The 27,110-nt window shown below is 39.0% G+C and overlaps 1 protein-coding gene across 1 annotated transcript in view; it reads right to left on the bottom strand.

The window, feature by feature from the left end:
* ZNF704 (zinc finger protein 704) overlaps window positions 1-27,110 on the bottom strand; it is a 197,650-nt gene that overhangs the window by 146,727 nt on the left and 23,813 nt on the right. The window contains 1 exon segment of the mRNA XM_032469957.1: window positions 3,939-4,180. Within this exon segment, the coding sequence (XP_032325848.1) occupies window positions 3,939-4,180 (242 nt within the window).

The raw sequence follows: 27,110 nt of genomic DNA, 5'->3' as shown, positions 1-27,110 counted from the left end.
TACACGTAACAGTTCACGTGCCCATTCCTAAACCCAAAAGAAGTCACGATCATTCTTCTCCAAAAAATTATTCTCACTGACCTAAATATATAATTAAAAACTCTTTAACGCAGTCAGTACAGCTCGACAGGATGTGGCGCCTGCTTCCCTCCCCAACCTCGTGCCCTGCGGCTCTCCCCCATTCTCTGGGCTCAGCCACCCAGCCTTCTTCTCACCCCGGGGCTTCCCTGCATGCGCTGCCCTACGTGGAACGCTTCCTTTCCTCCGTGGTCCACCTGCCTAGCTCTTCTTCACTCTTGAGGTGTCAGTTAAAATGTGCTTCCTCAGAAAGACCTTTCTTTATGCCCCAATCTAAAATAAGTCTTCCTATTTATGACCCTCATGATACCCTGTACATTCCATCTATTAAAATTATTAGAATTTATAATTATGTATTTATTTGGGGGTTGTTTAGAATCTCTTTCTCTCTCTCTTTCTCTCTCTCTCCCCTCAATTCTACGAGGGTGAGAAATATGTGTAATTTATTCTACCTTGTATTCCAGTATCTGGCACATAAAATCCACTTAATTAATAGATTTATTGAATAAATTAAAAACTGAAATGGTCTTTTGGTGATTGAATACTAGTAGAAATTTCATCAGGTCATTCTCATTCATATCATCTTCCTGGTCTTGTTGGAATTGAATAACAAGGCACTGTTTGTTCTCATTAAAAGTCCTATCTGTGTATGTAGTTCTTGTTAATAGATGTCATCCACAAACTATTGGCAAGGCATATAACTGGCTTGTTGTTGGTTGTTAGTCAATTAATGGAATTAGACTCAAAAAGACATAACTCATCTTCTACTGAGTCTGTAATGAGAACTCAGTATTCATGAATGTTCTCATAATGTTAAGCAAGAAACTTTTTTTCTAAATACTTAGAATGATAACCCTTAGAAACAGGAAGAAGGAAAAGAAAACAGGTTACCATTCATCCCATTTTTCTCGATTCTATCCAAAGTGGATCCATAGTTGCTGATGGTGGTTCAATAACCCTGTGGAACCTACAAGCAATTACTAAAGCTTATTTTTAAAGCTGTGGGGTTCCAGCTATTGTTTTTGACTGTTCCAAAGATTTCCTCCCTTTCTTCATGAGAACAGGCAAAGGCATATGATCCAGGCTGGTCACAGTGCTCTATAACCCGGCCATACTGGTTGGTCCCCGAATGGCTCTGACAAAAGCTGGGATCATCAGAGTCCTTACTGGAAAATTTTTGGTGAAGAGAGAATGGAAGATAACCGCTTGCTTTGTGGCTCCCACTGAACCTCTTGCTTCTGCTTAGGTGCTAAAAGGTTAAAAAAAAAAAAAAAATCTGGTACCTCCTCTGTTCATCTTCTCTACCAGGTAGAGAAAGCCATTCATAATGCTAAGAGAGTAGGGGGTGGGCAAGGAGAAAGACTTAATGAAATCAATATGTAGATACGTACAAATTTTTATTTAAATTTTTCAAAGGATAACTGACTATACTATCAAAGCTTTAAAGAAGAGTTAATACTGATTATTTCCAAACTCTTCAAAAAAAAAAAAAAAAAACAAACAGAAGAGAAGGGAACACTTCCCGACTTAGACTCTAAAGCCAGAGAAAGATATTATAAGAAAAGAAAACTACAGGTCTGAATTGCCTATGAATATAGATGCAAAATCTCAACAAAATTCTAGCAAACCAGAGCAAAGAACAAATATCTGTGTGCGTGCATGTGTATGTATGCATGTGTGTGCATGTTTGTGTAGGTATGTGGGTTTTTTTTAATTAAGGTATAGTTGATTTACAATAGTATATAAGTTTCAGGTGTACAACACAGTGATTCACAAAATTTAAAGGTTATTCTCCATTTATAGTTATTATAAATATTGTTGATGCTCCCTGTGCTGTACAATATATCCTTGTGGCTTATTTATTTTAAAAAAGTACTAGCAAACCAAATCATGCAATAGATAAAAAAGATGATACTCCACAGTGCTATTTATCCTAAGAATGCAAGATTGGTTTAATTCTGACAATCAATTAATATAATATAAAATGAAGGATAGAGTAAAGGGCAAAAAGCACTCGATCATCTCAACAGACACAAAAAGCATTTGACATGAATTCAACACCATTTCACTAGAAAAACACTCAACAAACTGAGAATGGAAGGAAATTTTCTTAACCTGACATAGGGCAGTAACCAAAGTCCCACAGTTATTGTCATACCTAATACCAAAGACTGACTGCTTCTCTCACAAATCAGGAGCAAGACAAGATGTCCACGGATATTCAACACGGTACTAGAGGTTTTAGTCAGGGTAACTGGGTAAGAAAGAAATGAAAGGCATCTAGATTGAAAAGGAAGAAGTAAAACTATCTCTATTCACAGATGACACGATCTTGTATGTAGAAAATCCTAAGGAATCCACAAAACCTATTAGAACTAATAAGTAAATCCATCAAGGCTAGTAGGATCCAAAATCAGTATACAAAAATCAGTTTTATTTCTATTCAGCAGCAATGAAAAAAATCTGAAAATAAATTAAGAAAATTTCATTTACGGTAGCAACAAAAATAATAAAATATGAATAAATTTTTTTATAGTACAAAACTTGCACTCTGAAGGTGATGCCTTTTTAGACACAATAGTAAAGACAAGAAAAAATTAGAAAAGCAAATAATCCTAAGTAGTGAAACAGAAGTAATGAATATATGAAAATTTTCGATTAAAAAACTAAGGAAAGTAAAGAGGTCTATAATTTTACAAAGTCTGACAAATTTGGTAGCAGAATAGAAAAATACGTAATTTTCCAGAGAAGATGCTTTTGATTTCACACAGAAGGAAATGAAATTCTAATTACGAAAAGTGAATAGGTAAAAAAGGAACATTTATTCCTTTTTCAGAGATACTGTTTTCCTAGGTAGCTGTCAGAAACCGCTCGAACAAATGCAGAACTTTTCAAACAATTGCTTATGAAGTTGCATTAGAAATGGGTTTTGGTAACAAAATACATTTCACACATTAAAAACAAGCAAGCTCTCGTGCTACAGCATTTCCTTTCTTTTCTTCATTCAACAAATATTTACTGAGCCCCTAGTATGTAAACAAACATTGTTCCAGTGCTAGGGACACAGCATGAATGAGATGAACTAAAATCACAGCCAACGTGGAACTGACTTTCTAGAGGAGAAAAATGACAGGCAAGAAAACATATCAAGGACTAGCATGCAAATTCTACTATGAGTCCACTGTCATTTGGCCATAATATTCTCCTTTGGTTCAGTGCTGCCAGATAGGGTTTAAGTAAAATTATGATGTGGTAGAAGCCTTTTGATATTTCAAACAAACCCACTGGGCCCAGTTCTAAGCTGTAACTGTCTTAAAAGGATTACCATGATATAAACCAGGGATCATCAAACTTCTTCTGTGATGAGTCACATATAAATATTTTAGGCTTTGCAGGGCACCTATGATCTATGTCCCATATTCTTCATTTTTTTTTTAACCCTTTAAAAATGTAAAACTACTCTCATCCGGCAGGCCAAACAAAAACAGGCCAGAGGCTGAATCTCTCCAACCGGTTCAACCAAAAGATCTGAGTACCCTTGCTTTTAAGTGGCTATGCTCAGTCCTACATTTCATGTTTCTTTTATATTTTTTTATATTTATTCTTTTGCTCTTTGTTATTCATTTGCCAAAATCGAATAAAACATTCTTTTCTAGGGCTACAGCAGTTCCAACTGCTGTAGCCTCGAAGTCAGCTCTGAAGAACACGGCCACCTGCTCTATTTCACACAAGCAACAGAAGAAAGTTCTTGGCAGAAAACCCTTCTTAAGTCTATATGCTTGAGAGAGACACAGCGGAGATAGCACGCGCTCTCCCCTGACTTCCTGGGCAGACACATACAAGGTCTAACATCCCCTTACCTTGCTGGAGGAACATCGATGTTGGAAGAAACAACTTTACGTTTTTGCTCAAGGAGACAGATGGAGCGAGTGTTTTCTTTCTCATGGTCAAGCACTCGGTTGGCTTTTTTGGTGTCTGCTGTTTTCACATCTTCCTCCATGGCCAAGGGGAACAGGTGCTGATGAGACATCTTTTTACTAGAGTCACGTTTTAAGTCCTCTGGTTGAAATGTGAAGGTCATTTCCCGCTTAACACTCCCCACCTGTGAAGTGAAAGACAAAAATTCTCACTCACCCAAAATATCAGCTTTGCCCAACTAAGTGCAGACGGCTGTGAGGAGAGATCACAGACTCTGCTGTCCTTGTTCATCTTGAAGATTTCATAGTTTAAAAGGGAAAAATGTATCATAGAAATAAAATAACTGACATTATAAAGTAATATACATCCGATGCCCACCTGTTATATAATGCAAACAGACATCACACACCCAAGAGAAGCCTTTCAGATGAGCAAAAGCTTTGAAGGCTTGAAAGCATAAGACTTCCAAAAAAAATCTAAAAATTTAAAACATTATTGTCTCTCTTCTACAACTGAGAAAACTCAATAAAGCAAATAAATTCTTAAATATTTCATGCTGATTATGCTTAATAGAAGAGAACTAATGCTCATGTTCAATCAAGCCTTATGTCTTTGACTATGAATACTGATCTTCACCACACTCTTTAGTTCACCAAGAATTTTTTATCCTTAATCTAGCTATAGCAGTTAAGATCTTAGTGAAATCCTTTCATTAGTTTGACAATTAAAAAGTCATATTAATTTTTCTTAACATTTTTGATGAAATGCAATGATGATTAAAGTTTAAGATGAATATAAAATTAAACCTCAGGGAATTAAATCTGGTTATTTCAGAATTATAATGACTGAAAAAGGAGACTAAAGTTTAAAAAAAAGGTTTTTGTAAGGCGATGGGTATTGTAAGTGACATTTGGAGCGAACGTGTTAAAGTCCTAGGTGTACCAAGAAGAACCAGTCAATCTGGTAACCTGGAGCCTCATTTATCAGTGGAGCACATTTGAAAATATGCACGTCTGTAAGACATTTCACAGGTCCACACGACAGCCTCTCCCTTTTGTGGAGTTAGTGTGTGGAGTCAGCAAGTCTTCATTTCACCCACTTGTATAGAAGATACACTTGTTTGTTTCATTTTAATTTTAGGTAGGAGGAAAAGCACAAAGAATTCCATCAAATAGAATTATAGTAGTTAGGGTCACAAACATAGTGTAGTTTCAGAATAAAACATGTGTGTTCAGTAATAGAGATGGGCAAAGCATGATATCAATGATTAGAAATTCTCAGATTAAAAGAAAAGTCTGTGGTGTGTGTGTGTTGGAGTCACAGAATCTGCTCACAAAGTATCTTCCCCAAGCCCAGGGATGACTCGCGCTTTGGGGTCACCTTGGCTGGAATGTATCTTTCACGTGAACACAGAACTCTATACCGAGCTCCTGGGTCTCCACGACCTGCACTTGTTAGGGCGGAGAGAAGATCTTCCATGGAGTTCCTGCCAGACCTTGGCCCGGCTCCACCGGAAAATGGTCAGCCACTCTGGTCTGCTCGTAACTCATTCAAAAGTTACCATATTTCTTAGAATGCATGAATTAATGAAGTACAATTAGAGAGAGTCCAAGAAAACTGAGTGCTCTGAAGAGCTAACTGTTCCAATGACATCAATCTCAATAGAAATGAGTAAGAAAATGTCTCACATTTCTAAAATGCAACACGTTTTTAATAAAAAATATAGTTTGGAAAATTGACTGATGTAATTATAAATATTTTAAATATCCATCCCTAATCACTTTCAATGTAACATTTTCTGTCTGGAGGTGGAAGTGAAAAGAAGGGATTTTCTCACTTCCGTTACAGCTCGGTCCCAGCCTGTGTTACAACAGGCATATGCTAAACACCAGGCATTAAAGATAAAAACAAAGATCTGGTCTGATGATTATAAATAGTTTCTCCCTAAGTGTCAAGTATTACATTAATTAAATATTTAAGTAGTCGTTAGTATTAAGTTGTAGCAATAACTCACATCCACACCTCCCTTGGGGCCAACTTTACTGCTTAAATGAATTCAATCCAAAGAGAGGTGGGGTTGGGGGAGAATATTATAGGAAATTTAGCTTTTAGATTCAAAAATTTCAGACAGAAACCCAGCATCTAAAGCAAATTCATACAAAGTAGAATAAATTTCCTATAGAAATGTTATAATTGTAAGTCATGCTCTTAGCCAAGACTTCATAATAAAATAAATTACAATAATATTCAACAAAGTAAACTATAAATCACCCCTAATATATTCTAAACGTAAAATTAATCTCTCAATAGTAATCAAGAAATTTTAGCAATGTAATGAATTACAAAGACTATTTTTTTAAAGCGGAATTAAAATAAGTTGGAAACAACCAAAGAGGATGAAATAAACGTGAGGATGAGTAGATTTGAGAGACTCTGAGTCATCTGTTGGGATGTTTGTAAGACTGGTGGAAGGAATGGGTGACTGGTGTAGATATTCATTATATCCCTATGCTTTAAAGTTTACACACACATATAGAACATGTTCTTTTTAATGTTCTTTTACTCATATCAGATATTATATTTAAAAGATTTTTAAAAGGAGAGTTCACAGGGGAGAAGAGAGTGGAGAGAGTAGCTGAAGTCAAATCTCGAGACGTGGGCTCAGAAATGACCCAGACAAACAGGGCGGTGGCTGGAGAGGATTTTGGACGAGGGAGAATGTTCTAAGGTGGGAGGTAACAGAGCTTGTCTGAAGGTGGAGGCAGGACGGAAAGAAAGGGATGAAGAAGGGCTTGTGGCAGCAGTACATGGAGGCAGCGCCAACATCCAGCTATTATACCCCTAGCAGATTAGCAGAAGAAAGCAGCAAAAAGAAGATATAAACCCCAATTAAATTTGAACTCCTATTAGATTAGCAGATGAAAGCAGCTGAAGGAAGACAGGATCCCATTTATATGAGATTTCCAGAGAAGGCAAATCTATGAAGACAGAAAGCAGATCAGTGATCGCCTGGGGCTGGGATTGAGAACAGAAACTGACGGCAAATGGGAACCTGAGAACTTTTGGCAGTGATGGAAATGTTCTAGAACTAGACTGAAGTGATTTGTACAATGCTATGAATTTATCAAAAAGTCACTGAACTGTGATACAATGGGATGAATATTATCTATCGTATGTAAAACTATACCTCAATAGTACTGTTGATTAAGGAAGAACGAACCAGGTCAGGAGTAACTAGTGTGGAAGGTGTATTCCCAAGAACCCTCAGGCCAGAAATTAGGAAACTGTGCCACAAAGGGGCAGCCACGCAGTGGTGCGACTATCCAGGCTGCTACAGTAGTTGTGCTGTTACATCCTGTGCACAAGTACGATGGGGATGACGTCCAGTCCCTACTCAAGCCAGGTTCCCAAGCCTCTGCACCCATGCAAGAGGGATATCTTTCTAACTTATCCACCTGGAGAAGAGCTTTTTGCACTTCATCTGCCCAAAGAGGGCACTCACTTATTTTTTCCCAATTTCCATAAGGCCTTGGTGACAAAAGGAAACCCTTCTGGTGATCTGCAGGACCTGCCCCAAGTTAGCTTCCTTCCTTGAAGCTGGTATCAATTAATTATGTGACTCATACGAGCAGATATTTTTGTTAGCAGAAAAGTTGAGGAAATCCGAGAAATCACTCTGGGCTGCAGCTCATAAAAAGGCAAAGGGTTCCACAATAGAAGACAGCCGGTAAGAAACAAACAAACAAAAAGTCTAGAAGCCCTGGGTGACAAATAATGAAGACAAACAGCAAGACTGCTTGACTAGGAATTTCAAGGAGAAAACACAAGGCAGGGGTTTAGGAATAATCATAGCCTGGATTTTTAAAAAGTGTCTCCTGCACAAGGAAGGGTTGATCTGACTGTGCCCACAGTGATGAGACTGGAAGCTGGAAGGCAATAGTATCTGATTCTGGTTGTCAAATCTCAAGATGGACATTGACAAATTGGAACAAACACCACAGAGTGATCAGGAGGACAAAGGATCTTACTGGGAGGAACTGGGAATATTTTGTCTAGAAACACAGAAGTTCATATAGCTTCTCTTAAATCTGTGTACGGCCCGCTTGAAGAAGAGGAATCTGAGTTTGTCTGTGTTCCTCTAGAGCCAGGATCAGTGGTGCCCCCTTCCACTTCCGGCTAACTCCATTCTGACCGTACGGTTCACTCTCCTCCTCTTCTCTCGCCTCTACCACATTGTGAACGAAACATTTTGTGTCTATCAGAAATATTTACTACTTTTTACTTGCCTGTGATGTCACTGATTTCATGGGCTCCTAACCTGTTAAGCAGGTGGAATCTCAGAGACTACCTAGTCTCACTTAAAAATTTCATTTTTCAATGTATCTGTAGAGACTGAATGATGTACTTTTCATTTTTTAAAATGTTCATTTATCACAAAATATATGCTTGTTGGTGAATTTCAATAAAAATGTGTATAAAATAAAATAGGGAAAGCTTCCTATTCCTCCCCACTCTCCTCTCAACCCTGCGCAGTTAGGTCCAACCTCTACGAAGAACAGCTTTTAACTATTTTATTTTATTAAAAAATTTATTTATATAATATTTACATAGTATTATATAATATATATATTATAAATTAATATATATTATAAATATATTAAATAATATCTGTATATTAATATAATATTTAATGTGTTATTTAAATTTAATTTAAATTAAATTTAAGATGTTTGAATACTATAACATTTCACAAGATCTAATTTTTTAACCCATCCCGTCCTCATAGACATTGAGGTACTTCTCAATTTTTCATCATTAAACTTAAGGCCACAATGAATACCTTTGTTTTATGTATGTATATAACTTTATACAGCTGTGTGAGCATTTCTGTATGAAAAATTCCTGGGGACTAGAACTGCTGAATAACCAATCAGAATTTTCTTTGTGGGGGAACAAACTATGGAACCCCCATATAATGACGTACCATAAAGTCACTAAAAAGAAGAGCATCAGAGGAAACCCACAATCCATTAAGAGGAACACATTTGATTGTAATGTATTACAAGAAACAGGCAAGCTGCAGACTAATATGGTAGGCATGACTTCACCACTTTAAAAAAACAAAGTAGTTTGCTAAAAAGCGACACACTTTAAGAACAGAAGACTGGATGGGCTAAGAGAGCTCTTGCACTGCTTTTCTTATATAGTTAGATCTACAACACACACATACAATTTTTCATTGGAGAGATTATGGGAGATTTTTACTTTTCTAAAGTTTTCAAATTTTGAAAATTAAAATAAACAATTTTTTTTAGAGATTCACAAAAATTACGAAGAATAATGCTCTGTGCTGGTCAACATAGAAGGGGACTTTCAACCACTATGGATGGGAAGACACACGTTGCAGGAGGCCAGCCTAGGGAAAGGCAGAGAATTTCACTGTGCACCCCTTTGTTTCAGCAATTCTACACCTAAGGAGAAAAAAAATCTAAAAAAAGCACACAAGGATATTTATCTCAGAACTTCCTACAATATTGAAAATGCTAATTCCCTAAACATCCAGCAGTAAATTCAGGGTTAACTAAGAATACATAAAATGTATGGTTAAAAACAAAAACATCTCTCTTTATTTATTGAAATGGAAAAACATTTAATACATTAATTGAAAAAAGGAAATCCAAATGAGTTTATGAAATACAATTTTGGGGAGGAGCGATGTGTGTGAGTGAGTATGTATGTATGTATGTATAAAGAGAAAACTAATGCTGAAAGGACATTCCAAAATGTTAAGAATGGTTTTCCTCAGGAGCAGATGTATGGTCCAATTTTGCTTTTTACCCTGTTTATAATTTTTATAATATTCTTGTATAGTTTGGTATTTTAGAACCTATAAAATTATTCATCTCAAAAAATACACTACATTTTTACATAATTAAATTTCTCAAGAATATGGCATTTATATATAAATTTGTTTAACTAATACTTTTTTCTTCTACTAGTTTTCAGTTATTAGTACCTATGCATATATTAAAGGGGAAAATGAATTACTTAAAATTATCCATCCAATTGCACTATTACTTTCATTAATTATCAGTACCTCTCAATCATACTGTACTACAATAACTACCATTGAATTCCTTCTTCCTACTCAACACAGAAGCCCTTCTTACAGCACATCACAGACACATGCTTTTTCCAGTGTGATTTTCTTGCAAGGGAACAGAGCTTCAGTGTTCAATCATATGAGAATACCACCAATTACCCAGTTAACTGACAAATAAAACTCAAAATTTTTATTCCAGTGAACAGCTTTTGTTTTCTTAGAAGAAGATAAACAGCATATCTATAAATATGATATATTTGGGAAGATTGCAATTTTTTAAACAAGAAGTTAACAGTATCTATTTAAATCGCGGATTTCTCTAAATGGTGTCCTTTGTAAACTGGATGCCACTTTCTAAGACAGGGACTGAAGCTCATCAGCTTTTCTCAGTATAAAAACATCTGGTTTCCATAAGCATTTTCTAACAGCACATCAGAAAAGAGAATGGCTTCTAACATCAGCCCACTTACTTGATCAATCCTTCTTTCTTTCCACACTCAAGTGTGTTCCAGGCCACCTTAATCCCGATACCCTCCTCACGAATATACAGTAATAAGAGATGCCAAAATGCACGTGTAAACACTCACTCTTAGAAACTGTCCTCACTTACTCATCTCAACCCAATTAAGACTTGGGGAGTTGGCTCTGGAGATTAACTGGATTTCCAGGAAAAATCTGCAGAAAGCCAACCCATTTGTCTTTCTGTGTAGTTAAGAAAGTAGCATAGACAATGGAATACTACTCAGCCATAAAAAATAATAAAACAATGCCATTTGCAGCAACATGGATAGACCTGGAGAATGTCACTCTAAGTGAAGTAAGCCAGAAAGAGAAAGAAAAATACCATATGATATCACTCATATGTGGAATCTAAAAAAAATGACAAACGAACTTATTTACAAAACAGAAACAGACTCACAGACAAAACAAATAAACAAATTTATGGTTACCAGGGGGGGAAGGGGGTGGGAAGGGATAAATTGGGAATTTGAGATTTTCAGATACTAACTACTATATATAAAATAGATAAACAAGTTTGTACTGTATAGCACAGGGAACTATATTCAATATCTTGTAGTAACTTATGGTGGAAATATGAAAATGAATATATATATGTTCCTGTATGACTAAAGTATTGTGCTGCACACCAGAAATTGACACAACATTGTAAATCGACTATAATTCAATTTTAAAAAACCCCAAATTAGGAAATATTTACTTCTATAAAGTCCAGTATTGCATTCAAGCTCAGCTAAAGTCACCTGTATATCTGTTCCAACCAAATGTAAGGAGAGAGAGGAAATCAGTATCAATATGGGTCGACCTCACTGGAGTTAACTTTTACTGTAGAGAATTTTGAAATTGACACATTAACTAGGTATTCCATTTATTTTATTATATAAGTCAAAGTTTAATTCAACCAGCCACACCCAGTCCACATGAAAACCATGTGGCCTTTTGACTTTAAGTTTTACGCAGATTTTCTACTGCTCAAAGGGTCAGTGTCCCTAACTCCCTTGTTGTCTAAGGGTCAACTATATATTAAAAAATCTAGTGAACAAAGGCAAACTGAGAGAAGAATTTCCAGAGAGTCACACACAAAAAGAATGGAAGTTATGTGTTGACCACAATGTCAATATAAGCCCAAATTATGGCATGACTGTTCAAAAGCCCAAAGAAATATTAGGTTTATTTACCCCAAAATACCATGTATCAGGCACTATATCCTGGGTACAGCAATAAGGAAGAGTATCATCAGGAAAGAATTTAATAACAACACTAACTTTAGTAGTTCTTTTTTTTTATTACGAACATGAGTTAGCAATTCTAATCATTTAGAATTATCTCATTCTAAATAATTTCTCTTCCTACCTGGGAGAATCATTCCTACCAATCTTCCTCCCACCTCCAACCCTGGGTACACTTCCAGAAAACAGATTTGTCTGACTGTCAAATTCATGCGTCTTCCACCAGAGCAATGTCTTTCAAACTTTTTTGACCACAGGCCTCAGTATGAAATATATTTTACATATGACCCACAGTATAAACACACACACACAACACATACATGGTAGCTAGGTAGATATCCAAGCAATGTACACAGACTATGATCACATAATTGATGTAAAGATTTCATAAAATAATACTATCATTACTGGGGGGCAGTGCACTCTAATATTTTTCACTCTATTCTTTTTCATTGAATAAAAAGAAAGAAAAGGGAAAGGAAGGGGGGAAAAGATGGATCTTTTCCTACTAAATTTATTTCATAACTCATTATGGGACCCATCGTTTGAAAAATAGTGCACTGAAGTGCAGTATGCTATTCTTCCTTCTGGATACAGGTGGACAGAATGCAGGTGGCGGGGAGATGTTAGCCTGGGTTTAAGCATTAACCATAGGAATTCTCAAGGTAGAAAACTTCAGGGCTGAATTTGCACACTCCACCTCTGAATTGTTTTGTTTCGTTTTTTCGGTCTATATTATGCTCCAAATAGCTTTTATTCATCTAACCTCAAAACCTAGAAATAAACGTTGGTGTTTTTGTTTAAAAAAAACAAAACAAAAAAACAAAAACAAAAACCATGTGGCCTTTACCTTCAGAATACACCGGAATCCAATCAGTTCTCACTCCCTCCACAGTTTCCATCTTGGTCAAGCCACCATCATCTCTTGCCTGGATTTGCACAATAGTCTCCTCCCTGGATCCCTGTCTATGTCCCTGCCCCACCTCCTCCACTCCCAAGTTCCTTCTCAATAACAGCAGCCAGCCTTGTCCCTTAAAAACCAGAGCCAAGTCGGGGGGAGTGTATAGCTCAGTGGTAGAGTGCCTGCCTAACATACGCAAGACCCTGGGTTCAATTCTCAGCAACACCATTAAAAATAAATAAGAAGTAAACCTAATTACCTCCTTAAACCCAGGGGGGAAAAAAAACAGAGTCAGATCATTCATGTCCCTCCTCAGCCCAGAACCCTCCAGTGTCTCCCCATTCCACATAGGATAAAACCCAAAGTTCGTGCAGTGGCCTCCAAGGTCCCATTTAATTTGGCCTCCTTCTAACGTCTTTTTCTTCCTCTCCCTACTTCCTCCTCCCACTCTTACCTCTCCCCTGACCCTTGCTGGCCCTGAACAGGCCAGGCACACCCCTGCCTCAGGGCCTCTACACTGGCTGTCTCATCTTCCAGGAATGTTCTCCCTTCATTTATCCACACTGCTTGCTTCTTCACCCTTTTAGTCTCTGCTCAAACGTCTCTTTCTCAGTGAAGCCAACTATGGCCATTTAATTTAAAATTGCAGTGCTCCCCTCCCACTCCCTATCTTCCATATTGTGTTCTCTGTTGTTGTTCTACAGCGCTTATAATCAACTGCATAATTTATTATTTATTGTATTTACTGTCTGGGCTGCACCACCAGAATCTTGGTCTATGAGAGGAAACATTTTTTGTTTTGCATACTGATGTTTCCCCGTACCTAGAAGAGCATCTGAAACAGAGTGGGCCCTCAGTAAGTATTAAGGAAGTAAATAAATGAATTTTCAGGTGATTATATGTGTTATATGGTAGCACCTACTAATAATAGTCTAAAGAGGATGGATGCCAAGTTCCAGGAGCTGCAAAGGGTGGGGGTCACAGAAGCCCTCAGTTCAAAAGAAAATTTCCTAAGCTACCAAGAAGGAAATAGTGAACTGTGCTATAATATGGGGAATAGATGAAAAATAAATACAGGATGGCCACCACATTAATCCCTTCCTTATCAAGTTCTCATTTTTTAAAATTGATTTTTATTGAAGTAGAGCTGATTTACAATGTTTTAGTTTCAGGTGAACAGTAAAGTGATTTAGTTTTATTTATATACTTTTTCAGACTCTTCCATGATAGGTATTAAAAGATACTGACTATAGTTCCCTGTGCTATACAGCATGTCCTTGTTGTTTACCTACTGTATATACAGTAGTGTGTATATGTTAATCTCAAACAGCTAACTTATGCCTCCTCTCCACCCCTGTCCCCTTTGGTAACCATAGTTTGTCTTCTATGTCTGTGAGTCTATTTCTGGTTTGTAAATAAGCTCATTTGTATCATTTTTTTTAAGATTCCACATATAAGTGATATCATACGATATTTGGCTTTCTCTGTCTGATCAAGTACTCAATTTTATTTCATGGAGGACTTTATTTTTAGGAATGCAATCCTTATTTTATAAAAAAAAAATCTGTAGAGAAAATAGGGTTTGTTTTACTTTTAAATTCAGGGACTCTGAACCTCCCTTCTACAAATATCACCAGGTTAATCCAGGACAAATCTGCAGAGAGACAAGAAGGTGGAATTTCAGAAGCAAATCACAGTTCAAGTTCTATAATTTTCAAAACTCCTGGGGAGTGAAGATTCCTCTAAGAGCAGGGCATGAAGCAACCTGGTCCCCAGGGACGCTCGGGAACACTTCCACCCATCTGTCTGGGGCTCACAGCAAATCCAGCCCACTCACTCTCCCAATGAATTCTAACACTTACAGTCAAGAATAACGACGATGATAATCAATGTCATCTTTAGCACATTTGGGAGGAATGGGATTTGAGCCTCACCTGAAGTCTTCCCTTAGAAGTTTCTTCCTGAAGAACAGGCAGCTGTTTTGCTGAGGGGCAGCTGCCCTGTAGAAGACTTGTCCATATCAGTGGCTGTAACTGCCACATAGAGACCACAGACTGCCACTGCCTAGGGGAGCTGGGGCCCCTGGGCACAGAACAGGCCTTCGCTGTCTCTGACCTTTCCTCATTGCAGCTTCTCCCCAAGGGATCTCCCAGTCCCCTCTTACCAGAACCTTACTCGTCCATCCCACCAAACAGAGGGGCTACTCCGGAGATAACATACTTCACAGAGCCTTTCTATGCCCCCTACTGGATCCCATCCCCATCTCCCTGAAGCCTCCTTTTTTCCTCTACTGAACAGACAGCCTCGGAGCAGCCTTGTCCCCACCTGGCCTGGACCCTAGCCACAAACACACATAGCAAAATAGAGGAGATTTGTGGCAATTCAAGCAGTGTGCTAGAGTTCATGTTCCTTGTGGGTTTTATGGTTATTTGCCATTGACCTGACCAAACCACACATTTCACAAAAGTGGTTAGACCAAAACTTTTTGGTAAGTTGGAGAACGTAGTTCTGATAGGTGTAAATAAAAGATAAATCAGTTCTCGAAAAGGAAAATGCACAATTTCTCTGGACACAAACAGGACCAAGAAAATCCTTTCTTTCTGGAGTCTGATCTGAGAGACCAGAAACTGATGACAAACTGGTGGCTTGAAGTGACGGGACAGGTGACCAGGCCTGGCCATGGGCACGTGAGAAAGTAGAGGAAAGCAGGGCAGAGAGAGGAGGAGTGGGGTGGAGCAGATTCTGGAGAGAAACAGGAACAGAGGCAGGAGGGTCCTCGCACCTCCCCCCTCATAATCAGAATTCCCACCCCACCCACCTCCCCCCACCTTTCTTTTTTGCAAAACCTGAGCTGGTTCAACTTCTTGCAACAAGAAAAGTTAGACTAACTAAAGCAATGCCTTGAATTCCTTTGGCAATAAGGACTATAAATACAGCTTTTCCAATTCATCAGTGGTTGCCACAGGCTAACACAACTTCTTTAATTTTCAGAGCAGATTAAGAAGCAGATTTTCAGTTTAAAAAAAAAAAGCATCTCAGTTGTTAAGGGTTCTTCCTTAAATATACATTTTATTTAAATACAGTTTGCCATTCCTCTGAGCAGTAAACAGCAGGTGAAATTAAAAATTGAAGTTGAAAACTAATGAATTCACATTTTAGCTTGAGCTGTGCTCTGAATTCACAGACAGCCAATTACTTCTACTAGCTGCACAGATGACTGAATAAAATCTGCTAATAAATGCAGCTAGAGTGCATTCAAGAAATCAAACAGTACATATTTAGAATAAATTTGTATAGCTCCTTATCATAAGTTGAATTCTTTAGAATAAAGGTCCGACAGATACATAAGAGAGTAGATGGGAATATGAGAGAAATACCTTCCACTTCGACACAGTCTTTCCTAAGAAGGTAGATGGCTTGACAGCAGGACTGCGCCCGCCCTTGATAATGAGTATAGGAGGACCTTAAGATAAAAGGTGTGCTCCTGGGGTGACAGCCTGGTCACCATCCTCCTACCTGCCTCGCAGCCTGCGGACTTCAGGCTTGCTTAGCCAGCTATAATAAATACACAAATGTGTGTGTGTGTGTGTGTGCCTGCAAGTGTATGTATGCACAAATGAATAAATACAACACACACACACACACACACACACACACACACACACACACAAATCTCCTAGAGCTTCTGCTCCTGCTAGAACCCTTTCTGGTACAATATAAAGCCCGGTATAAAGTCACTATGCTTCTCCATCCCTCTCCCCTAGTGGTCCAGATGCTAGCTGGAGGCAGAGAACAAGCTTTACTCAGTTTTACATCCCAGACACCTGATATATGCATACTTGGCACATGCTGGGTACTTGGTAAATGTTTATTTAATTAACTTAATTAAGGGATGGTAATATGGCAATGGGGCCAGCTTGTAAGAACTGAAAGGAAGATTTGTAAAATCAGGAGACATTTTGATTGGCATTCCATATTCACAATACTCTAAAGTATACAGAAGACAATAACAATAACAGCAGCAGTAGTAGCAGTAATAATAATGGATACATTTATTAAGCCCTTGCTAAGTACCAGACACTGCATTACAGTTTCCTCATACACAATATTTCACTCCAATCTCAAAAAATCCTAAGAGGAAGACCTTTTTATTTTTCTAACATTGGGGTGCATGTGTCTTTTTTAAAAATACATTTTTATTGAAGTGCAGTCAGTTTACAATGTCGTGTCAATTTCTGGTGTACAGCACAATGCTTCAGTCACATAGGAACATACATACATCCGTTCTCATACTCTTCTTCACCATAGGTCACTACAAGATACTGAATATGGTTCCCTGTGCTATACAGTATAAACTTGTTGTTTCTAAGAGGAAGATCTTATTAACCAAACTTCATAGGTAAGGAAACTAAGGCACAAAGAAGTTACGTAATTGACTCCTGCAAGGTCTTACAGATCTTTTCCGTCATTACTTTCTCCTCTCTACTGGATACTTCCCATTAGTAAACATGTTCCAGTATCTCTATCTTTAAAAAAAAAAATCTTCTTTTGATCTCTGATCCTGCTCAACCACTATACCTCTGCTCTATCCTATCACAGTCGAGTTATTGATAAAGACATTTACATGAGCTGTCTTCACTCCCCACCTCCTATTTACTCTCCAACATACTGTCATTGATTTCTACCTCCACCAAAACAAAAAGAAAAATCATGTTTTTGCTAGAGTCACAGTGAACTCTGTATCACTAAATTTAATAAATGCATACTTTTAAATTTCTATTCTCAATTTAATTTCCATTCTCTTAATACAAAACACAATTAACATCCTTGAAGCATCCTCTTCTCTTGGCTTTATGATAACAAGACCAATTTCAATTCCTATTTGCAGAGCAAGACGACAGAATTCTCTAGCTACTTTAAGCAGACAGAGAGTTATTGGTGGTTCCTAAATCTCTAAGAAGCCTGGAGAATCAGGCTGGGATGTTCAACAGGACAACTACACAGAGCCACAGGAGGAAGGTCCAAGCACATCACAAGTCTGCACTAGCAGAAGTACCATAGCACTGCCTCCCACCACTCAAAGCCCACGACGGGTACTAAAAGCTAGAACTTCCACGACAGATGCCCCAGCAGCACCAGGAAATTCTGACACTGTGTTTTGCCAGAAGGTTGATTTTGCACATGGCTACCCTTCACTGCCTTACTTGTGCCTCGTCAGGTGCCTCATATGGGTGCACAGCCTTGATGGACCTAAGTCACACAGAATTTAAGCTACAAGGTATCCTGGGAAATTCCAGCCACAGCAGCATAGGAAAATAATATAGAAGGGAATGCAGAGATGCTGAATGAGCCAGTCTACAGCATCACCACACATTTCTGGATTTCTATATTTTTTTCTTTGCAGCCTCCTCTGTCTGCTACCCACAAAACATATTCTTAATCTATGTACTTTTCTCTATTTCTATTGCCACCATCATTGTTGTCTTGGACTATTAAAATAACTTGTGGTCAAATCTACCCACTTCTACTCTTAACTCCCAAGAATGTTACTGAGAGATTCAAATAGGAAAGAAGAAGATCTCATAGCTTTAACACAGCATATACAAATTAAGGCTAATAAACTGCTGTTCTTAGTTATAATTAATAAACTCTTTAAAACATCATTTAAGTAGTTAACTATCTATGTGATAGTTACTATGCCACTTGAAGGTGCCAGAAAGATCCCTCCCTGGTTGAGGTATATATTCCAATGACTAAGAATGATGCCAGAAATTATATCAATAAGGTTAAATCATATTTATATCATTGACCCAGCATCCTTGGTTAAACTATAAATATCCTACGAAAGGGAGTCTATGTTTTCTGTGCAAGCATATAAAACTGGAATCAAATCCCAGCCCTGCCATTTGTTAGGTGATTGGTGTGGGGAAAGTTTATTAACCTCTCTGCACTTCAAGGTCTGGTTCTCATCTACAAAATGGCGATGATAGCCTGGTGGAAATGATCAAATGGAAACATCTAGTAAAGTGATTGATAAATAGGCAATGAACTGTAGCCCTTTCTCTCTGGCAATACCTTACTGGGAATTAGTTTGTCAGAGTAGTTAATATCCACTTGATGGTAAATGAAAAACAAAGTGCTGTAGAATCAGACACAGGCTTCGTGTATCAAAGGGAGCCCACAGACATACAGAAAAAGAGGCTCTCGTGGGGAAAATGGGGCTGTGCTCAGGGAGAATGGTATTGGTCACCAGGGGCAGCCAGAGGCAGGTAAAGCTTCTCGGAGCCTTGGGTGGGAAGTGGGTCACAAGAAAAACAGAAATAGCAATACAACTATTGCTATTATATTATAGAGATAATGAAACCCATCTCTCTCTTAAAAGCTTTTGCCTGGAGTGAGCCCAGTGGGGTGCCATCAATGCCTCTGACCACTGTCCAAATCATCCCGCTTCCTGAGTTCTAACCTCGCTCAGAAAAACACAGGAAACAGGAACCACAGTGGAAGATGGGCAGGAAGCAGGAAGAGGAAGTGTTCAGTGATAGCGCATCACTTCTTGTTTTGCTCTGTATCCCAAAGCTTGTCCAACAACAGTAGCAATCTTTGTTACATCGATGGGATCCTACATGAGTCTCCTTAACAGAGATAGAGGGCGAGCCTGCAAGCTGGAACACACGCCAAATAGATGTTTACCTCCTCACCTGCTGACCCCTTTCATCTTCAATTCAAGAAATGAGCCAAAAGGCAATTCTCCTTTGGCTGTTGCCAGAATGTACCTATGATCATTTCCCACTGCAAATCACATAGAAGAAATAATTTCCATTAATTTTTTAAAAATATATTTAGTCTATGGATTAATTCAACTTACAGTTTTTTAAAAACAGAAATTCAATTGGTATAAACTTTACTAAGTAAAGTACGAACTTCTGTATTAGTTTGTATGTTCGAGAATGGTGGCATTTAATTTACTACTTTCAAAGAGAGAATCTGTAAGAGGTGGAATTCTGCAAGTAGTTTCACAGGCTCTGCAGACTGAAATCCTCCTTATAAACACAACTATGTGACCCTGACCTCCCTGGTATAAGAAATGAAACTTGGCTAGCAGCCAAGAGTACTTACCACGGAACCTACACAGAGCAAATGATTACTATGTGCTTATGAATGTCAAAGATCACACATTCGATTTTTTAGAAGTTGAAGTCTTTTGTTCATATGTTAGCTATAAAGGACATTCTATAAAAAGAAGGTAAAATATGAATAAGCCACAATTTATTCACTACCTTCAAAAGGCAAATAAATTGTTTACAGCCAGAAGCATGTACATTCTTCCAGGAAAACAGCAGACAAGTGACAGACACTATATAAACACCTTCTGTATCTCTGCATGACACACAATTGTCAAGTATATGTTAATACATTAATTTCCAACTAAAACATCTCTTAATTTTCTTATTTAAAGATCATTTTCAGGGGACTCTTTATAAAAGAGGTTGTAGAAAAGATTTCAAAGGAGATAAAAATTCTAAAACTTGAATACTTATTCCAGCCCACACATACACCAATCTCCCTTTTCCCAGTGATGATAAGAAATAAAGGCATTTTAGTAGATCTTTGAAAAGTGTTTGCTTGAAAAGCAGGCATTCATTTAACGAATATTTTACTAGGTATTGTAGGCATAAGGGAGAATAGTGGTAAATACATATACATATGCATATCTGTGTGTATATGTATGTGCACGTGTGTGTATACTAAAAATATGTAAGTCCCTACACTCATGGAGTTTGCAGATCAGTGGAAAGGAGGCACATAAGTAAATGAATCACACAAATGTAAGTAATACTATAACTGCAACAAATGCTCTGAGAGGGAAGTATATGGAGAAGCTATGAGCACATGAAAGGGGAAAAACAATCAGAGGTCTGGGAAGCGCAACTCTGAGAGTCTTTGTCAGTTTGCACAGCTACAACAAAACTACCGTAGACAGCTGGCTTCCACAACACACATTTGTTCCTCACAGTTCTGGAGGCTGAGAAGTCCAAGATCAAGTTGCTGGCAGGCTTGGTATCTGGTGAGGGTTTGCTTCGTGGTTCACAGACAGCGGTGTCCTCACATGGCAGAGTTAGGGCTCTGGGCTTTATAAGGATATCAATTCCACCATGGGGCTCTACTCCCAAGACCTCATCCAAATCTAATTACCTCCCAAAGGTCTCACCCCCAAATACCAATCATACTGGGGATTAGGCTTCGACATATGAATTAGGGCCGGGGGAAGGACACAAATCAGTCCACAGCAGGAAGTGATGGCTGGACTGAGATCTGAGGTGAGGAGGAGCTGGTTAGATGAAGGGTGGTTGTGGCAGGAAAGCCTGGCAAGTTTAAGAGCTTGAAAGAAAGCCAGCAAGGCTGCAGAACAGAGTGAGGGATGGCACAGGGCATGAGACCAGGACAAAGAGATAGAGGGGGCTGGACCACATGCTATGGGCTGAACTGTATCCCCCTCCACACCCAAATTTGTATGTTAAAATCCTCACTCCTAGTACCTCAGAATGTTACTGTATTTGGAGACAGAGCCTCTAAGAGGTGATTAGATAAAATGAGGTCATATAGGTGGGCCCTAATCCAATATGGCTAGCGTCCTCATAAGAAAAGCAGATTAGGAACATATTACACAAACACCAGGGGACAACCATGTGAGGACACAGAAAGGAGGTGGCCATCTTCAAGCCAAGGAGAGAGAGCCCAGGAGAAATCAAACCTGCCAGCATCTTGGTCATGGTTTCGGAGCCTCCAAAAGTGTGAGAATATAAATTTCTGCTGTCTAGCCAACAGAGTCTGGTATTTTGTTATGGCAGCCTTAGCAAACGAAGGCCACACAAGGAGTGGTAAAAACTACGGTCCTGATCCTAAGATCAGAGAATCCACGGGTGGGGTTTAAACTGGGGGGAGCAAGGGTTACAGAGCAGATGTGCCATTTGCTCTGGCTGCAGCGTCAAGGTGAACCACGGAGAGGCTGAGTGGATGCAGGGCACGGAAGGCTGAATAACATCCTCCAAAGGCATCCACATCCTCATCCCCGGGACCTGGCAGTGTTACCTTATGTGGCAAAAGTAACTCTGCAGGTGTGATTAAGTTAAGGAGCTTCAGATACAGAGATTATCCTGACTTATCCAGGTGAGCCCTAAACGTAATCACAAGTGTACTTACGAGAGGGAGGCAGAGGGAGATTTCACAGTGGAAGAGAAGGGTATGTAACAATGGAAGCAGCGAACGGAGAAATGTGCTCTGAAAATGGAGGAAGAGCCTGCAACACAAGAAATATCCGTGGCCACGAGAAGTCAGAAAAGGCAAGGAAATGGACTCACCCCTAGAGCCTCCAGAAGGAACCACGCCTGCCAACACCTTGACTTTAGCCCAGCAAGAACCATCCTGGACCTCTGATCTCCAAAGCAGTAAAGGTATATATCTGTGCTGGTTTAAGCTACTAAATTTATAGTCATTTGTTACAGTGACAACAGGACCCTGAGACACGGGGAGACTAGCCAGGAGACTGTAAGCCTTGTGGAGAGATGGTAGGATGGTGGCGGCACGTGGTGAGGAGGGGACCTGAGAAACAGGAAGTGAAAGCAACAGGAGAAGAGGCTGGATTTGACTGGGGGAGAAGCGAAGGAGAGGGAGCCAATGAGAAGCATTTGTGTTCTCTACTTCCCTAGCACCACCAGCAGAGTTCGGCCAGAGCAACGGATTTACCGTCCCACTTTGGGAGTCTGGGATCTGACCAGGCATTTAGAGATCTGAAGGCAGGAAACAAAAAGCTGCTGTCCTCATTTTACTTCACCTTGAAGCTTCTACATTTAAAAAATCTATCTCCAAACTAAATAAGCTGTTAAAATTTTATGTGGAGATGATCAAAACTCTTGGTTTTAAAAAATAGTTGCAAATGTGAAATATTTCTTGACTTGGACTTCAAGAAAGCCTGGAGTCCCTGGGATGCTTACGGTGAAGATTTACAAATGGAAGGCAGAGGGGACCTATTCTCTTCTTCTCCGTTCTATTTGCTTATTATATATGTATGCTCTCCTCAATACATGTTTGGCCTCTTACGACCACCAAAACCTAACTCACACAGAAGAACATACACTTAGTAACATACGGCCCTGCAGCATCTACGTCACACCCTTCCTCACTTCTGTGCTGGTTCTGCTCCCACGGGGCTCCACACAAACACAGTCATCAGCAGGGCCTTCTTGATGCCAAACCCAATGCAGGTCATTTCCTGCACTTGCACTTCAGCTTCCTCACACCGGAAGCTGACCCTGCCGATAAGAAGAGTCTTGGCTACATTTCGGAAGTTCAAGCATTTGATTAAAAGTGGTGTTGATGTGACTTGTGCTATTTACCTTTCTCACACTAATGTTGTTCTGGCTTCCATCAGAACGAAGAAGAGCGAGTCTACTCCAATACTCTGCCTTCCTCTTCCAAGGGTAGAAGTACTCCACTCGTCTACATAGCAAACTTCTGCAAACATTGCCAAGAATTTGAAAGATCTTTCAGTGTGGAGAAAGGAACTCTCTATCTTAAAAACTGTGGGCTTTACTGTTAGTAAAATGGTAAGAAACTTCCTTCAGGATCATGAATTCAGACTTGCTTATAAAGCAAGATTTTGAAACAGCAGAGGCACACCCAAATACCACAAAGAGAAGAAGAACACACAAAAATCTGCAAAATTACAGCAATCTGGGGCAGTTTCACTCAGGTGCTAATGGCCCTGAATGACATGAAGTTCTCCACATGAAACCCCAGTGGTTCATCTTCAGTGGGGAAGGAAGTACAGTGCTTTAATTTTAGAAGATTTTAATAAAAATTGCTAAAGTAAAATGGCTAAGCCCCTAACCTCTGTGACACCAAAAGCTATGTTGCACCATTCACTTCTAGTAATACAATAAATAAAATGAAGACTGTCTTGTTGTTTTCTATACCGTTGGGTTTTGTGCTGAATGTTGAAGAGTTTGAAGCAGCTACCTTGGATTGTTATCCGGAAACACTGTTCGTGAATCATGCATGACTAAATCAACCTTTCGGTTTTGCAGAGATTTGCATCCCTGCCTAGGCAATCCAGGGCCACCATGATCTCACTGATGTACTCAATTCATTGACAGTGACTTACACACTCTTCACTGGTGTAGCAGTGGGCTCTTAAGTGAAACTGACATGTAGTTTCCAGCAGCATCTATTCATTTCCCAAGCAGAAACTTTAAATATAATAGATATTTTATCTTGGAGGGTACAAACTAAAAGGCATACCAGACTTACTGAGTAACCCAGCTTTTAAAGCAGACACTTAATAACACACACATACAGACACACACATACAGACAGACAGACAGACAGACAGACACACACACACACACACACACACACACAGACACACAGACATTCAGGTCCTAACTCTTCTACTTGGAAGATACTGTTACCAGTACATTTTTAAATGAATCAAGAGGTCTTTGGGGTTTGCTGGGGAACTAAATAGGTTATCTAAACCAAGTAGTAAGTCTTCCATGAAAAATGCTATAACTATAGCATCATCAGAGCTCTCAAAGGAGGCATTTCTAGCCAGTTTACTGAAGTTTTTTGGGTTTTCTTTTGGTTGGACTTAACCTGGTTTCCACTCACTCCATCTTCATTGGACATAAAAGACAATTGGTCAATATCCTTTTAGATTTTCAGAGGTAACAAGATGCCAAGTCTACTTCACCAAGATCACAGAATACAAGATTTAACAATGCAAAAAAAAAAAATCACATTTCTATATACTTAAAACAAACACACAGAAACTGAAATTTAAAACACAGTTACACTTACAATTACTCCAAATAAAATAAAATACTTAGGTATACGTTTAGCAAAAACATATATAGAATAACCTGTTTCCAGAAAATTCAAAAGCACCACTGAAAGAAACGAAGGAAGAAATACATGGAAAGACACATCATGGCAATGGACTGAAAGACTCAACATAATAAAGGCGTCAAAATCTCAGCAAGGTTTTTATACACACAGATATGCTCATTCTAAAATGTATATGGAAAGGCATAGGACCTAGAAACTAAGACAATTTTGATAGAAAAGAATCAAGTGAAAGGAGTCACCGCACCCCGTATAAAGGCTTCTTCTGTAGCTACTGTACTCAGGACAGTGTGACGTTGGCAGAGGGAGAGATGCAGGGCTCAAGGGAACACAACAGAGAGCCCAAAAAAGACCCACACAAACATGTCCAACTGATTTCTGTCAAAGGTGGAAATACGGTTTGATGGAGGAGAGACAGTTTTTTTAAACAAATGGTGCTGAAGTGTTGGACATCCACAGGCAAAAACACGAACCAGTCAACCTACACCTCACAGAAAGTAACTCACAACACACCGCTGGTGTGAGTGTAAAATGATACCGTCACTGTAGGAGAAACGATGGCATCTTCTTGTAAGACGAGGTGAAGTATGCCCTTCCCATAACTGAACCAGCAACTGTACTTGTGGACATTTTTCTGAGAGAAAAGAAAACGTACAGAAATGTACATTCATGTACAAAAATGTGTACATGAATGTTCACAGTAGCTTTATTCATAATAGCCCCAAACAGGAAACAAACCCAATGTCCTTCAATTAGTTACACCAGCGGTGGTAACACCAAACCATGGAATACTACCCGGTAATTAAAAGGAACAAACTGCTGATGCATGCAACAACTTGGTGTTGGTTTGAAACCATGGGAGCTCCCCAGGTGAAATCTGGAACTGGTCCTCATACATGGAGAGCAAAAAGAGACGGAAGAAAGAGGCAGCCACTCCGGATTGGTGGGTGGTGGTTTTAGTAAGCAAGGGAAGTTACACACTAGGCTTGTCTTGGGTGACTGCAAAATGAGTGGATCTCCACATACACCCAACAGAATCTTAAAAAAAGAGTTTATACAGGGTTCAGCCACTATTTAGTGTAGATGGTCTTAGCAACCCCTTACTTTCTTAAGGCTACATCCATGAAGCAGCTCCTAGTGTGGGAACAGTGGGCAGAACGAACATTCCCAAGAGAAGGCAAGCAGGGAGGAGCCTCCAATTGCCCAGTTCCAACCCACACGTCAACTGGTGGTCACATTCTCCACAACCTCCTCCAACACTTGGAAGAATCTCAAGGGAATCATGTTGCATGAAAAAAGCCAATCTCAAAGAGTTAAGACTGTATGATTCCATTTGTATAACATTCTTGAATGACCAAAATACAGATACGGAAAACAGATGAGTGGTTTCTAGAGATGAGGGATGCCAAGGTGGGAAGGAGGGAGCTGTGGCTGTACAAAGGCAACCCGAAGGGTCCCTGCGGTGGGACTGTTCTGCATCTTCACTGTGGTGTTGGTCACATGAATCTGCACATCAGATAATGCTGTGCACATACACGGGTGCATGTAGAACGGTAAAATCTGCGTGAAGTCAATGAATTGCATTAGTGCCAATTTCCTGGTTGTGATATTGTGCTAGAATTATGCAAGACGTTCCCACTGGAGGCAACTGGGTGAAGAATATACAGGATCTTTCTGTACTATTTCTTACAACTCTGGGTGAATTTACAATTATCTTTTAAAAGTTTTTTCCAAGAATTAAGAAAAAGGTAAAAATAAAAAAAAGAATATATAGTCTATTTCCATTTACAGGTGAAGAAAGGAGCAAGCAGTAAGATTACACTGCTAGGTAAGAGCTGGGTCAAAAATAAGACTCAGGCCTGTGCATTTTCCACTATACCATAATTCTTAACACAAATAATAAACTAAGCAATTTTATTATTGTCCCATCCCATTCTGGGTGATCAAAATAATTAAGGTTATATAATTAAATTTAATTATATATATAATTAATAATTAATATAGTAATTAACTTCAGTGAAAAATGTAGTTGAAGATACATGGAATAATATTAAGAAAATAAGGGAATATTAAATGTAAGTATTATGTGGTTCTAACTTAAATATAATAAAAACCCAGAGAAAAAAGGTACAGACTTCTGTTTGTCACACAATTCTGCAAATCTGAACAAATCCAAGGCAAATAACCTCATTTATACAGAATAATCCATAAGAAAGAGACTTCTTATCCAGATGCCCAGATCCACCTCCAGATACATTCCACGCTTAGGATACTATGTTATGGGCACAAGGTGGACCACCACAGGGATGACTGGCTAATGGCTACCAGATACCTGCGCTACCCTGCTCCCCACCTGCTCCGCAGCAAGCCCACCACACAAAACATCCCAGGAGAGACCAAGCCCTTTTCTTCACAGAAATAAGCCACACATGGCAAATACATCTAGCCTATCTGAGGTGGA

This window comes from Camelus ferus, chromosome 29, assembly GCF_009834535.1.
Source record: "Camelus ferus isolate YT-003-E chromosome 29, BCGSAC_Cfer_1.0, whole genome shotgun sequence".
NCBI lineage: Eukaryota > Metazoa > Chordata > Mammalia > Artiodactyla > Camelidae > Camelus > Camelus ferus.
Note: the sequence above shows the minus strand (reverse complement) of the source record. Positions and strands in the feature narration are given on the sequence as shown.